Source organism: Sinocyclocheilus rhinocerous, unplaced genomic scaffold (assembly GCF_001515625.1).
Source record: "Sinocyclocheilus rhinocerous isolate Xijiao unplaced genomic scaffold, SAMN03320098_v1.1 scaffold7629, whole genome shotgun sequence".
Lineage (NCBI taxonomy): Eukaryota > Metazoa > Chordata > Actinopteri > Cypriniformes > Cyprinidae > Sinocyclocheilus > Sinocyclocheilus rhinocerous.
The window spans coordinates 1-13,453 of record NW_015660120.1 but is presented as its reverse complement, the minus strand read 5'-3'; the positions used below and the strand labels follow the sequence as shown (position 1 = coordinate 13,453).

General features: G+C 38.3%; 1 protein-coding gene across 1 annotated transcript in view; it reads left to right on the top strand.

Moving 5' to 3' along the window:
* LOC107724861 (butyrophilin subfamily 1 member A1-like) overlaps window positions 1-5,591 on the top strand; it is a 9,784-nt gene extending 4,193 nt beyond the window's left edge. Inside the window, exons 5-8 of the mRNA XM_016533938.1 lie at window positions 1,866-1,928; window positions 4,431-4,475; window positions 4,732-4,758; window positions 5,056-5,591. Coding sequence (XP_016389424.1) covers window positions 1,866-1,928; window positions 4,431-4,475; window positions 4,732-4,758; window positions 5,056-5,591 — 671 coding nt within the window. The remainder of the gene's footprint in view (window positions 1-1,865; window positions 1,929-4,430; window positions 4,476-4,731; window positions 4,759-5,055) is intronic.
* Window positions 5,592-13,453: the final 7,862 nt, after the last annotated feature.

The following is a 13,453-nucleotide window of genomic DNA, read 5'->3' as shown; positions in this document are numbered from 1 at the left end:
AATCTTCCAGGGATTTTTGGAAAGTTTCCACCCCTTTGCAACCCTACGGAGGATCACAACAAACTCATGCAGAAACGTGTGCCTTGTTGCTAGGAGACGCGTGACAAATGAAAACATTCTAAATCTAAACATTCTAAATTAGCGTTCTAAAACCGGCTGAAAATATCAAGCATGTTTGATCTCCTCCCACTGGATGGAATCAGAGTCTGAAGTCTGTGACCATCATACACTACATGATTTTCTATGAAATCTGTCAACTCTAATCTGCAGACTGGCTCTGATTGTCAGCAACTAGCGTCAATTTGTTGGGACTGTAAATCGTGGCTTTTGTATTCCAGCTTTAACATGCTCTGACTAAGTGAAAAAAGCCAGAACAACAACAGAATGTTCTTCTTGTTGGTCTGTAGCTGTAGGGCGTCCTCCAGTGATCACTGTAGATGGGTTTGATCATTCAGGAGGGCTTCATCTACAGTGTGAATCGAAGGGTTGGTATCCTGAACCTGATCTTGAGTGGCTGGACGGTGATGGAGTCAGCTTGATTCCAGAAACTACAGAGAAACACAGAAACACGGACAGATTCAGTGTGAAACACAGCATCACTGTACATCGCAGAGACAGCCAGATTCACTGCAGAATCAAAGTGAGACATCACATGCTGGAGGCACTGATTATCAGCTCAAGTAAGCTGACACTTTCATTACTGTACCATTCGGAACTGAACATTATATATTTTTATTCATCTCGTCAAAATACGCTTGATTTACACAATGTGCTTAATTACGGTTTTGTTTTACAGGTAATATGTTTAATTCTTGGAGGACATCAGTCATCCTGATTGTACTTGTAGTTGTGCTCAGTGTGACTGCTGGAATACTGATAGCTGTGTTTGTCCATAAAAACAGAGGTAAAATGCTTGTTTTCTTATTATTTTATATATTTATGTAAATAAAGCAGTGGCAATATACAGGCTAAACAAGAGCGGTGCAAGAATTGAGCCTTGTGGGACTCCGCCTGTCATGGACGTCCACTTAGACTAGATGCATGATGTTACAAAAATGCAGAACAGAACTTTATCTACACATTTTTGTTTTGATAAACCACCTCATCTGTGAAACATGATGTTGAGGATACAACATTTTTTGAATGTCTTCATTAAATAATTTGGTAACACTTCAGAGACCAATTCTCACTATTAACTAGTTGTTTATTAGCATGCATATTACTAGCATATTGGCTGTTTATTAGCATTATAAAGAAGATATTAATGCCTTATTCTGCATGACCATATTTTACATCCCGTAATCCCCCCCATATAAACTTAACAACTACCTTACTAAGTATTAATAAGCAGCAAATTAATTTATTGAGACAAAAGTTGTAGTTAATAGTTAGTTAATAGTGAGAATTGGTCCCCAAACTAAAGTGTGACCAATAATTTAATTCAGTATTAATGTCAAGTCTGTTTTCATCCTCAAAATATTTAATTAACAGACATTGTGTATTCATATACTTTTGTGTATATCCTGTAATTTGTAGTTATTGTTCCTGAATCAAAAATTATATTTGTTGTCTGAATTCTGTTTTCTCTCGTCTTTATTCTGAATTTTCTTCAGCACACGATCGACTAGAGAAGGAGAAGAGAACACTACAACAGGGTGAATCTGTCTTTATTAAATCATTTCATTCTGTATTAATGTCAAGTCTGTTTTCATCCACAAAGCATTTAATTAGCAGGCATTGTGTATTCATATACTTTTGTGTATATCTTAGATCCTGTAATTTGTTGTTGCTGAATCAAAAATTATATTTTTCTATTTGTTGTCTGAATTGTGTTTTCTCTCGTCTTTATTCTGAATTTTCTTCAGCACACGATCGACTAGAGGATGAACACAATCATCTACAGGATGAGAAGAGGAGAATACAACATGGTGAATCTGTCTTTATTATGTTATTTATTCATTATTCATTTAAAGTCTGTTTTCAGCAGTAAAATACCGTTTTAACTGTGTGCATTCATTTATTTTGTGTATATCTTGGATCTGGTAAATGGTCACCAGTTGTTTATATAATGTAGTGTGAAGACAGTTGAATGAAGACAGTTATCAACATAACTGATATTCACAATAGTAAGCAAGCCCTGCTTTGTTTATGTTTCATATATCTGCGTATATCTTTGTTTTGGTTTCTCCTTTTGAATGACGAATATATAATATTGTTAGCTGCTGATATAGACTGCTCAACATGTCCTCAAACCAATACGCCCGCATAGGTCGTTTGTTGAAACAATTGTGCCACTATCGGCAACAGGACACTTTCATATTAATGCTTTGTACTCTTTTATCTGTGTCATAATTCGGGTTTCGTATAGCTCAGTTGGTAGAGCATCGCTTTATACGACGATATGCAACCATGTGATCATGGGTTCAATCCCAGAGAAGGCACGTGCTCATAAAATGTATATGCACTGTAAATCACGATTTTGCATGATTTCTGTGAGGGTAGGTTTACTAGGTGTGGTCATTCATACAAATTCGTATAATGAAGTAGCCACCTAGTAAAATATATACAAATTGCCATGAGATCAGGTTGGACCATGTAAAAAGTCCACACATTGCATTTAAATAAACATGCATTTTGATTGGTAATGACAGTCATACGTCATTTCATGACAACAGACGCAACATGACACTCATTATTTTTGCGCCCACTAGAGGGCACTTAACTTTAAAACGTAAATATTGGTCGTAATAAGGTGCTTGCACAAACCTATAGGGTCGTTTTTTGTTGGAGGACAGTCTAAAAGTGCAAATTTCTCTCACACATGCGCAGAACGCACGTGTTAGTTTGCAGTCGGCTGTAGTCTGAGCGGTGTTTTCAAGCGCAGCTTTTTGTCCAGACGCTGCTGATGCAAGGCAACAACACCATCGGCTTTTGTCGCCACTAGTTCTTTGAAGTCGGCTTGGTGTGTCCCGGCATTAAGCACAAACAGTATTGTTTAATGAAAAAATAAAAAAAGAAAGAAACAGAACACACTGGCAAAAAACACTGAACTGAACAACCAACTTAAAAATTCGAAGATAACGAACCAAAACCAAGGCTATAAATACACAAGGGCATAACATGGGACAGGTGTAAATAAATTGGCAGAGAAAGTCAGTGGGGCTGTAGTCATTTGGCGAGAAGGCTAGGTAAATCTGGGTGTCATCTGCATAGCTGTGAAAGGCAATTTGGTTCTTTCTCACTATTTGACTCAGTGCATATACAGGCTAAACAAGAGCGGTGCGAGAATTGAGCCTTGTGGGACTCCGCCTGTCATAGACGTCCACTTAGACTAGCTGCATGATGTTACAAAAATGCAAAACAGAACTTTAAAAAAAAAAAAAGGAAAAGAAAGAGAACACACTGGCAAAAAAACACTGAACTGAACAACCAACTTAAAAATTTGAAGATAACGAACCAAAACCAAGGCTATAAATACACAAGGGCATAACATGGGACAGGTGTAACTAAATCAGTAACCAAGGCAACAAACATAGTAATTAACATAGGCGAGAAAACTAGAACAAATGAAACATACACAAAACAGAACCAAACACTGACACTTACCAGGACCTTGTACCATGATGGTGGCTGAACAAACTCAGGGTTACAGAATTAGTTGCGAGTTGACACAACCAAACCAGTCCAATCCAGCTTTGTTGGTACCATGACGCTGATCATCAACTTTCTCTGTCAGCTCAGAGATGGCTTTATGGAGCACGTGCACATGAAAGTGTGACATCAGAAGTGAACAGCCAATCAAATGCCTTGAAACTGTGATTCACTTCTCGCGAGAGAGTCAGTGTGATTTACTGCCAAAGACTGAAAAATACAAAGAATTTAAACACATTTACACAGCAAGATGAAAAGAGCTGGCCATGAAAGAGGAAAACTCAAAGAAAACATCTTGCCATATCAGTGCAAGTGAAAGTTGTGAAGTGTATATAGTTGATCATATTTATAGGTATACAGAGACTCGTAAATCTAAACTCATGTGTAGTCACGTTTAAAGCTTTATCTATTGATTCTAAAGCTTATTTACATTTCATATTATCTGCATGTATTTATATTCATTTAAAATAAAAGCTTAATTATTAAACTAAAATGGATTAAGGGTATAATAATTATGTAAATCATATAAAATAATTACAATAAATAGCCAGACGATCTTTAAAAATGTTTTACTATGTAGTGCCAGTTAATTTGGAGCAAGAGAAATTGGAGGAGTGACTTTATTGTGTCACAGAGGTGTCACTTTGCTCAAAGCTGATTGGTCAGATTTCGTTCATGACCCTATAAGCACAACTGAATGATCGTGACTTGTTTGTCAGAGTAATAAAAATTATAGATTTTTAATCTTCTTTTCTCATCTTTTTCATCATTTTCTTTAGAACGCTATCAACTTTTACGAGGTCTGGAGACTATTATACCAAAAGGTAAATTTGTTTTATATGGCTTAATTAAAATATAAATTCATTACTTTTAAATTATTTAGCAAAACAATGAATGAATATGCTGTGCATTCATATATGTATTCAATTCATTGTATTTTATTACAAGATATATATATAAACTGTGTAAATCTTTTTGGATTTTGTTTGTCTTCAAGTGGTGGTTAAAAAATGACTTATTATTGATCTAAAGATGAATTCTGTTATGAACCCTTTATAACGTCACACTTTCTGTTCTCAGCTCTCACACATTTAAGAACACACTCGGGTGAGTAAAAGGGCATAATTATTTATTTTAATTAATGGCATAATTATTTTAATATATACATTATTTATTTTACATACATAACTAAACAATAGCAAGAAAAAAAAGTCTATCAGCAGTAGATGTGAAAATTATGAACATTATTGTTTATAATACAGTGTATTGAATGTTACATTTATTTACCATTAATGGTGTATCTTTATTTTTGTTTATCTTGTAAAGTACTCATGATTCCTATAAAATTATGGTTATTTCATTATAAACTCATCTTTAAAGCATATTTTTCCATATTTCCAACAGTGAATGTGATTCTGGATGGCGATACGGCTCATCCACGTCTCATCGTGTCTGATGATGGGAAACAAGTGAGGGAAGGAAGGACACGACGGGAAGCAGTGGATGGGAAAACAGACCGATTTAATGAATATCGTGGTGTTCTGGGAAAGGATGGATTCGGCTCAGGGTGTTTTTACTTTGAGGTGCAGGTGAAGGATCAGACGAAGTGGTATTTAGGAGTGGCCAGAGAATCTGTGATCAGGAAGGGCTTGATCCGTCTGAGCTCTGTGAATGGATGCTGGACTGTGAGTCTGTATAATGGGAAGTATCGGGCTCGTGAGTCGTCATATGTGCTTCTTTCTCTGAGTGTGGATCCTCAGAGGGTCGGTGTGTTTGTGGATTATAACGAGGGTCTCGTCTCTTTCTATGACGTGGAGTCCATGTCTCATATCTACTCTTTCACTAATCAGTCTTTTAATGAGAAACTCTATCCATTTGTTTGTTTGGGGTATTATTGGAATGAAAACTCTACACCATTGATCATCTGTGATGATTACTAATGAGATCAGTCAATGAATTCACATGATCATGTGACACAAACAACAGGAAATACAATAAAATGCACAAAATATTATTTACTACCAGTCAGAATTTTTACAATATGATCTTATTTAAACTTATTTAAAGAACTTATTTAAAGCAGCGTTTTCAGAAGTCTTCGTTTTGCTCCGTTTACACTGAAACGCAACTCCGGAGTTTACAAACTAAAACGGGGTCTACAGCGTTTTCAGAAGTCTTCGTTTTGCTCCGTTTACACTGAAACGCAACTCCGGAGTTTGCAAACTAAAACGGGGTCTGCAGCGTTTTCAGAAGTCTTCGTTTTGCTCCGTTTACACTGAAACGCAACTCCGGAGTTTGCAAACTAAAACGGGGTCTGCAGCGTTTTCAGAAGTCTTCGTTTTGCTCCGTTTACACTGAAACGCAACTCCGGAGTTTGCAAACTAAAACGGGGTCTGCAGCGTTTTCAGAAGTCTTCGTTTTGCTCCGTTTACACTGAAACGCAACTCCGGAGTTTGCAAACTAAAACGGGGTCTGCAGCGTTTTCAGAAGTCTTCGTTTTGCTCCGTTTACACTGAAACGCAACTCCGGAGTTTGCAAACTAAAACGGGGTCTGCAGCGTTTTCAGAAGTCTTCGTTTTGCTCCGTTTACACTGAAACGCAACTCCGGAGTTTGCAAACTAAAACGGGGTCTGCAGCGTTTTCAGAAGTCTTCGTTTTGCTCCGTTTACACTGAAACGCAACTCCGGAGTTTGCAAACTAAAACGGGGTCTGCAGCGTTTTCAGAAGTCTTCGTTTTGCTCCGTTTACACTGAAACGCAACTCCGGAGTTTGCAAACTAAAACGGGGTCTGCAGCGTTTTCAGAAGTCTTCGTTTTGCTCCGTTTACACTGAAACGCAACTCCGGAGTTTGCAAACTAAAACGGGGTCTGCAGCGTTTTCAGAAGTCTTCGTTTTGCTCCGTTTACACTGAAACGCAACTCCGGAGTTTGCAAACTAAAACGGGGTCTGCAGCGTTTTCAGAAGTCTTCGTTTTGCTCCGTTTACACTGAAACGCAACTCCGGAGTTTGCAAACTAAAACGGGGTCTGCAGCGTTTTCAGAAGTCTTCGTTTTGCTCCGTTTACACTGAAACGCAACTCCGGAGTTTGCAAACTAAAACGGGGTCTGCAGCGTTTTCAGAAGTCTTCGTTTTGCTCCGTTTACACTGAAACGCAACTCCGGAGTTTGCAAACTAAAACGGGGTCTGCAGCGTTTTCAGAAGTCTTCGTTTTGCTCCGTTTACACTGAAACGCAACTCCGGAGTTTGCAAACTAAAACGGGGTCTGCAGCGTTTTCAGAAGTCTTCGTTTTGCTCCGTTTACACTGAAACGCAACTCCGGAGTTTGCAAACTAAAACGGGGTCTGCAGCGTTTTCAGAAGTCTTCGTTTTGCTCCGTTTACACTGAAACGCAACTCCGGAGTTTGCAAACTAAAACGGGGTCTGCAGCGTTTTCAGAAGTCTTCGTTTTGCTCCGTTTACACTGAAACGCAACTCCGGAGTTTGCAAACTAAAACGGGGTCTGCAGCGTTTTCAGAAGTCTTCGTTTTGCTCCGTTTACACTGAAACGCAACTCCGGAGTTTGCAAACTAAAACGGGGTCTGCAGCGTTTTCAGAAGTCTTCGTTTTGCTCCGTTTACACTGAAACGCAACTCCGGAGTTTGCAAACTAAAACGGGGTCTGCAGCGTTTTCAGAAGTCTTCGTTTTGCTCCGTTTACACTGAAACGCAACTCCGGAGTTTGCAAACTAAAACGGGGTCTGCAGCGTTTTCAGAAGTCTTCGTTTTGCTCCGTTTACACTGAAACGCAACTCCGGAGTTTGCAAACTAAAACGGGGTCTGCAGCGTTTTCAGAAGTCTTCGTTTTGCTCCGTTTACACTGAAACGCAACTCCGGAGTTTGCAAACTAAAACGGGGTCTGCAGCGTTTTCAGAAGTCTTCGTTTTGCTCCGTTTACACTGAAACGCAACTCCGGAGTTTGCAAACTAAAACGGGGTCTGCAGCGTTTTCAGAAGTCTTCGTTTTGCTCCGTTTACACTGAAACGCAACTCCGGAGTTTGCAAACTAAAACGGGGTCTGCAGCGTTTTCAGAAGTCTTCGTTTTGCTCCGTTTACACTGAAACGCAACTCCGGAGTTTGCAAACTAAAACGGGGTCTGCAGCGTTTTCAGAAGTCTTCGTTTTGCTCCGTTTACACTGAAACGCAACTCCGGAGTTTGCAAACTAAAACGGGGTCTGCAGCGTTTTCAGAAGTCTTCGTTTTGCTCCGTTTACACTGAAACGCAACTCCGGAGTTTGCAAACTAAAACGGGGTCTGCAGCGTTTTCAGAAGTCTTCGTTTTGCTCCGTTTACACTGAAACGCAACTCCGGAGTTTGCAAACTAAAACGGGGTCTGCAGCGTTTTCAGAAGTCTTCGTTTTGCTCCGTTTACACTGAAACGCAACTCCGGAGTTTGCAAACTAAAACGGGGTCTGCAGCGTTTTCAGAAGTCTTCGTTTTGCTCCGTTTACACTGAAACGCAACTCCGGAGTTTGCAAACTAAAACGGGGTCTGCAGCGTTTTCAGAAGTCTTCGTTTTGCTCCGTTTACACTGAAACGCAACTCCGGAGTTTGCAAACTAAAACGGGGTCTGCAGCGTTTTCAGAAGTCTTCGTTTTGCTCCGTTTACACTGAAACGCAACTCCGGAGTTTGCAAACTAAAACGGGGTCTGCAGCGTTTTCAGAAGTCTTCGTTTTGCTCCGTTTACACTGAAACGCAACTCCGGAGTTTGCAAACTAAAACGGGGTCTGCAGCGTTTTCAGAAGTCTTCGTTTTGCTCCGTTTACACTGAAACGCAACTCCGGAGTTTGCAAACTAAAACGGGGTCTGCAGCGTTTTCAGAAGTCTTCGTTTTGCTCCGTTTACACTGAAACGCAACTCCGGAGTTTGCAAACTAAAACGGGGTCTGCAGCGTTTTCAGAAGTCTTCGTTTTGCTCCGTTTACACTGAAACGCAACTCCGGAGTTTGCAAACTAAAACGGGGTCTGCAGCGTTTTCAGAAGTCTTCGTTTTGCTCCGTTTACACTGAAACGCAACTCCGGAGTTTGCAAACTAAAACGGGGTCTGCAGCGTTTTCAGAAGTCTTCGTTTTGCTCCGTTTACACTGAAACGCAACTCCGGAGTTTGCAAACTAAAACGGGGTCTGCAGCGTTTTCAGAAGTCTTCGTTTTGCTCCGTTTACACTGAAACGCAACTCCGGAGTTTGCAAACTAAAACGGGGTCTGCAGCGTTTTCAGAAGTCTTCGTTTTGCTCCGTTTACACTGAAACGCAACTCCGGAGTTTGCAAACTAAAACGGGGTCTGCAGCGTTTTCAGAAGTCTTCGTTTTGCTCCGTTTACACTGAAACGCAACTCCGGAGTTTGCAAACTAAAACGGGGTCTGCAGCGTTTTCAGAAGTCTCCGTTTTGCTCCGTTTACACTGAAACGCAACTACAGCGTTTGCAAATTAAAACGGGGTCTGCAGCGTTTTCAGAAGTCTTCGTTTTGCTCCGTTTACACTGAAACGCAATTACGGCGTTTGCAAACTAAAACGGGGTCTGCAGCGTTTTCAGAAGTCTCCGTTTTGTGCCGGAGTAGTGTAAACGACAGGCGTAACCGTAGCAAAAGTTATGCGTTTTAAAGCGAAAACGCACTAGTGTAAACGTAGCCTCACCCAAAAAGAAAATTCTTGTGTCTTTCCAACCCGGTTTTAATTTTTCTTTTGTTTTATGTTCTTTCTCTGTTCGATACAACATTGATTTTTTTACTGCCAAGCTCCTAAAAGGACTGTTACGTATACCTGGTTTTGTGTACCGTGTGTTTTTTGTTATTTGGACTTTTAGGTTGCATTCTGCCCTGTTTTGTTCCTGTTTCCTGTTCTGTTTGTAGTCCTTTTGTAGTTTTTCTTGTTGATCAGTTCCCTGATTGTTTTCAGGTGTGTGGTCTTTGTTGGTCTTGTCCATGTTGGATGTGCTGTTGGTTTTGTCAGTTCTGCATCTGTGTTTCTTGGTTTTTACTCCTTGTTCGTGGATTATTGTTTGTGTAATAAATGCTGCATTTTAGTGACGGCGAAGTGAAGTGTTCTGAACCAGCGAAGCTCTTAACACAACTGTATCGGAAAAAGGTTCATTACTCGAAGCTTTTTAACACGGTTTATGTTGTGGCCATCTAGTGGTTATAGTCGTGTATTCCATTACAGCCGGTGGTTTCACATCTGGTTCTACAACTGATTGTTTGTTTTATTTTATTGTATATAAATAATGGTCATTGTCAAGTCATTCATTTCTGTTGGTGTACTGGCAGTAAAATAAATGAAACATAAATTAAATCTAAGATCTGTCTATTTTAATCTGCCTCAGTCCTTAAAGGGGTCATATGATGCGATTTCAATTGTTCCTTTGTCTTTGGAGTGTTACAAACTCTTGGTGCATAAAGAAGATCTGTAAGGTTGCAAAGACTAAAGTCTCAAATCCAAAGAGATATTCTTTATAAAAGTTAAGAGTCAACCACGCCTACCTAAAACGCCTCGTTCTAACACGCCCCCACATGTCTACGTCACGATGTGGGAAGATTTGCATAACGCCGCCCAAATGTTACTCCATAGAAAACGGTACACCTCAGGGGAGTGTATGTAGCCCTATATTGTTTAATATAATGATGGATGATGTGTTTTCTGGAGTTGAGCAGAGAATGAGTAAAGCCTTATATGCTGATGATGGAGCGTTATGGATGAGGGGTTGTAATATTGGTATGCTGGAGTCAAGAATGCAGAAAGCAACAGATCAGGTTGAAAGATGGTGGTATGGGTGGGGCTTTTGGTTATCTGTGGAAAAGATGCAATTTATATGTTTTACTAAAAAGCAGGTAAACCCCAGACTAGATATCAAACTTTATGGACAGTCACTCAAGCAAGAAAAACAGGTGCAGCTCTATAGTATAGTTGAGTATAAAAGTATTATCCATGAAGGGTATCTAATATAATTTACGAACATTGTTTTCTATGAATAAAGCGCATCGAGACACGAGAAACGGAAGAGATATGCGTCTCGTTTCGCTCCCTGTATACGTGAATGATATGAATTAAGTCACTGAGAAACTGAGCTTTTTGAAAGTCAGTTGAACAAAATGCTTCGCAAAATGATTCATTGATTCAGATCGCTCAAATCACCGCACGCTGACGCAGAACCGATCACCGGTGATCACCACGATATAGTAATATTATTCGACAATGTAATTGTTTTAAGCATCAGAAGTGAAAAAGTCCTCACAACGATCAAGTTAAGTTAGGGAGCGTCTCAAAAGTGCAAAATCCACAATAAACCTGGTTAAATATGTGCATTACTCCATAAAACACTAAGAACGTGATCCTTTTACATGTGTAGTTTATGTTAGCAAATAGATAAAGTATAGATTAAGACCATTTTTTACTTTTATATAATTAATATAACTGTTATAAATATGTACGTAAACTGAATGTCTTAATGAAATAAATCTATTTAACTTTGTGGTTGTTTTCTCGAAAGAGCTCAAATCACCTACAACGTATTTATACATACATGCAGCATAACACACAAACTTAGATTTAAAAAAAAAAATGTATTCAAATCTATATAACTTCCTGGTCATGTGACCTGATGATGTCACACCAGTTGTAATATTTTCACACACACCTGACACACATCATACCTTTAACATAAATTGGATAAAGAACTGTATCAATAAGCTGTCATCTATATGGAATCTGATGGAAGATTTCTTATTAATGTGTATTTATAGCATTATGAAAATCGCATTCAAAATATCCCCTTTTCATAGGCAAACGTTATTGTCTTGGTCCCTCATTTTTAAACACAATTTTTCACCTCACTCTTATCTAATCTGGAATAATAAAAATCTACTGTATAAACACAAATCTCTTTCCTCCACATTAATACCAGTTTCAGCACAAAATAAACATGACTAAACATCCGAAGGTAAGTTAAAAGAAAGAGTACAACTTTACAATCCGTCTCCTGTCTCGTGTAATCGCTCAATTACTGTTTCAGCCGCGCAAAGACCTCAATATAACGGCTTGTAAACAATGTCACGTAACGTCACATTTACCTCAGAAAAACATATTCGGTGACCATAACCTCAGTCAGCAAGAAAAATACTGTAAACTGTAAAAAGGGGAATTTTGCTAAATATATGCATAATATAACAAATTTATTATACATTTTTACATTATACATTATAATTTATGTTTGAATAAATCTGTCCGGTTTTTATGACAGACAACATTTAAATGTTTATATTTAAAAAAAAATTAATTGAAGTAGAAATATTATAATGCAATTGTAACTTTATTATTATAAAACCTTCATTAAGTGTAATTTAAGCAGTTTTATAGCCTACAAATCAGTCAAGTTTAACCTTCAATATAATGTAGTGCCAACTTACTTTCATGTATACTTTACAGAATTAGTGGAGAGACTTTTTTTCCTTGAAAATTTGTCGTGTACTGTGCCTGATATATATCTAAAATAATCAATATCGAATCGAATTGGTAATCGAATCGAATCGCAAGCTTGTGAATGAGAATCGAATCGAATTGTGAAATTTGTGTCAAAACCCAGACCTATTACACAGCTTTATAAAAATGGACAAAAATAATGAATAAATTTTTTTGTGAAAAAAGCAACTTGGCTACCTCAATATTCTTCCTCAGATTTGATGGTGAACTTTTGAAGCCAGAAATTACCCTGAAAAGTTATAACTGAAGCTGAAATGAGTGAGTTTGATGCATGAAAACAAACCTCATTGGTTTGCACATCAAGCGTGCATTAGAGATGTAACGATGAACTGCGAGCCGGTCGAAAATCGATTAAAATCGGTTGAGATGCCAAACAAATCGCGATACCATTGGAGTAGGAGTTTATATGAATGTATCTCTGAGGGGAACTGACTGTCTTTAGAAAAGTTTACCTGGTATTTTTTCTTTTCAACTTGCTTCTGAACAATGCATATTAAAGTAGTGTTCATGAGCGCAGCGCTGCTTTGTTTACAGCGGTAACCCAGGAAACACTAGGTGCGTTCCGATTGGCAGGGTCCCTACGCAGTGTTCACTGCTCCCTACTCCCTAAGAAAAAACAAATAGTGCTTAAAGTCCTGGAATTTCATTTTGCAGTTTCTGTACGAGCCCTGACGCAGGAACGAAAGTGGGAGAGTAAAATCCGGACATGATTTTAATCAGTCTTGAACCCATGAGCCAACAGGCCTTGTCTGTCCTAAATTAGTGCTTAGTCCACTGTACATTCATTCCTTAGACTGTTAACTCAGCTTTCTATAAGGGCACTTTCAAATTTGTCTATTAATAATTCAAAATGTAAGTTAGAATGTTCAGGGGTGTCATATTTTTGCTTGTGTGAGCAAACATAAGTTTAAGGAGTCTACATTCATGCCCACATCAGATGAAATTTTGTTCAATATGTATAATTTCATGAGATTTTAAAATGCTAAAAGCCATGGACAACTTTCAATAAATGGAAAGCTCCACTACACATACATGGATGTGTACAAAATCTCTCTCTCTCTCTCTATATATATACACACACACACACACACACACACACACAAATTATTGAAAAAACTATTTTAAAATAACCAAAGACATATTTCCACAAATAACTGAATGATAAAATTATTATAATATAGTGAGAGTGGCAATATGAGGTCATATGACCAGGAAGTAATATAGATTTTTATTTTTTTATTTTTTATTCCAAAATACACAAAATCATATTTCCAAAATCCAAGTCATGTATGATG